Source organism: Geospiza fortis, unplaced genomic scaffold (assembly GCF_000277835.1).
Source record: "Geospiza fortis unplaced genomic scaffold, GeoFor_1.0 scaffold154, whole genome shotgun sequence".
NCBI lineage: Eukaryota > Metazoa > Chordata > Aves > Passeriformes > Thraupidae > Geospiza > Geospiza fortis.
The window spans coordinates 1,528,679-1,531,306 of record NW_005054397.1 but is presented as its reverse complement, the minus strand read 5'-3'; the positions used below and the strand labels follow the sequence as shown (position 1 = coordinate 1,531,306).

Here is a 2,628-nt window from a genome sequence, read left to right as displayed (position 1 = left end):
TGTCTTTGGTATTCCACAGTTAGAGTACATTCTTGTTAAAGGACTAGAACCAGGTGAACAGTAAAAAAAATCGCCTGTGGTGATGGTTCTCACCATAACCACCCTGTAAGGACATCTGCTGCAAAACTGTTCTTTAGTAAGTGCTGATCCGATTGTTAGCCAAAACCCCACATCTACACAAGAAGCTCAGCTAGAACCTGGAACAGGCTGCCAAAAAACTCCTTTCAGCTCCAGGCAATGCATCAAGGCGTTAAATTGATGAGTCTGGAAGATAAAAGGGGAGGGCAGCTACATATGTGCTCCAGCCTTGCCACAAGCAAAAGTAACAATCCCATGGGCTCTCACTGCCTGACTCTGCCCGCTGGACACCAAAAGTGAACTCAAGCACACAAGAAGCACTCACAGAGCAAGTGGGATGGTTCTTGTGTCAACAAGAACCTGGAGACCTCTGCACACAGGCACAGGAGGGGTTGGACATGGCAGGTGCTCTGTTTGTCTAAGCAGATCTGTTATTCCTGCCAGACCTAAGATCAAGACTACAGAAGAAGATCAGGTACAGCTGAAAGAGACAATTAGTGCAGAATGAGTCACCTTGTTCTAGGGAAACATCAATTTATTGTCTGAAGGCACCTATGCTGCCAAGACATCTCCTCCTTAGGGACAGCAAAATCTGCCACAGAACAAAATGCTGCAAGTTTTGTTGTGCCGGATGAAGAAGAGGAAGGGATGATCAGCAATGAATTCTGGAACTATCATTGCACAACACAACTGCATCACTGCTGCTGTGGCAGCAGCTGCTTCAGTGCCTTCTTCATTGACTTCCACAAAGGATTTGTGAACCACTTCAGAGAGCACCAGCTCATTCCCAGATGAGATTCCTGAGAAGTCTGCCTTCCCCAAATCAAATGCATCAGGCATTCCCATGCTTCTTAAAATAGGTTTCAGTCCATAACACTCTTCCAGTTTAAATCGGGGTAAATACACCCTCACCTCTGTAGAATTCATCATTTCTGGACTGATCCAACCCATCAGCTTCTCATGTGTAAGTTCCTTTTCCAGCTGAAAAAAAAATTCCAAATTTACTTAATTACAATGGGAATTGAGACAATATTACATACCCAAAATACTGACTTCTGTGTGTTTATTCACATAGCACATAACATGCATGGGCATTTTCACTTTGTTATGCATGAAGACTGTGGGGGTTTTCTTCTCATTTTTAATTGGGGAATAAATGAGACTCAAGAAGCCTTGGTAATAAACTCCTGGTCCAGAGTTCCAATGAGCCCAAACTCGTATCCTACCCTCACTACAAGAGAGATCCTGCCCTTTCCTCAGAGCCTCTTTCCAGCCAGTGAGCCACACACCACCTGCCAGCTGCTCAGCACACAACACCTACAGGACAAGCCACAGCACCTCCAAAGAGCCCACCCCAAATCCCCCTCTCCACATTCCATCATCACCATACTGTGCCTACACCACAACCACAGCTGACCTCTGCTCCTGAGCAGGGCCAGCTCTGCTTCCAGAGCCTCTGCCTACGGGAGCAGCACACAGCCTGGGCAGCACTGACATAGCAGGGGCTGTCCCTTTGGGGACATTTCTGCTCGCCTTCAGCACCAGAGACACAATTGCTCTGGAACTCAACTGCAGCTCTCTGTGCAATTCAGACTTTCTTCCCTGGAAGCATTCAGCCTATCTTTGCACTCAGCTCAACTACTTACTTTTCCAAGCCTGTGGAGCCATCCTGGATTGCATCAGGGAGCAGGATGATCATGCTCAGTTCATTACCCACATAGGGCAGCTCCAGGATTTTGGTCTGGAAGTCCCCAATGTAGGTCATGTTAAAATTTGCCTCCTTGAACATCATCTGCACAGGTTTGGTCTCGTTCTAGAAATCAAGAGATGCCAACAGTTAGTGCTGAGCTTCTCTGCTGGTCTCACACTACAAAGCAGCCAGCAACTCACTCATGGCCTTTTAGGATTTGACCAAATGGAACTGATCACACACCACAGAGTGCAGCCCTACCACTGCCTTTTGGAAAGCATGAGGTACAAACAGTGCATGATATTGCATAAAAACTGAAAACCAGATTATTCATCAGCCCTATATCCTTTTGATGTTGCATCTTGAAACCTGGTTCTAAGCTTGCACAGCTGCGGGGAATAGAAAATGCAACAGTGTCTCTGGATACTCCTGCCAGCTTTTTCAACACATTCCAATAGGGAGAGATCAAGGTGGCAGGAGCCTAGTCATTCCAGCAGTCTCTGAAATGCTGTTGGAGGTAGTCTTGGGGTAAGCAGCAACATTCCCTTCTTTAGAAGTTGTATCAGCACTTTCAAATATTTGTGGATTTATTTCACCACTGCAGGGAGGGACAGTTTCCAGACAGGCATGAGATCTTCAATTTTCCACAATGTTTGCTTCAAGCAGGTGAGTTAAGGAAGGCACATTACCAGGTCTTGTTCATGACTCCTGGAGGCCAAGCCAGGGCTGCAAGGAATCCTGAGGGGCAGCCACGGCCTGCCCATGCCAGGGGCCAAGTCCTCCTCAGGAGCAATTCTAAAAACAAGACTGCACAGCAGGTCTTCAAAGGAAATTTGTTTTCCATTTCTTTTGGACTGGCT

At 46.7% G+C, this 2,628-nt stretch overlaps 1 protein-coding gene across 1 annotated transcript in view; it reads right to left on the bottom strand.

The window, feature by feature from the left end:
* Positions 1 to 595: 595 nt before the first annotated feature.
* The window catches only part of LOC102041128 (serpin B6), a 5,797-nt gene continuing 3,764 nt past the window's right edge, over positions 596 to 2,628 (bottom strand). The window contains 2 exon segments of the mRNA XM_031060993.1: positions 596 to 1,059; positions 1,718 to 1,891. Of these exon segments, the coding sequence (XP_030916853.1) occupies positions 655 to 1,059; positions 1,718 to 1,891 (579 nt within the window). The 3' untranslated portion in view covers positions 596 to 654.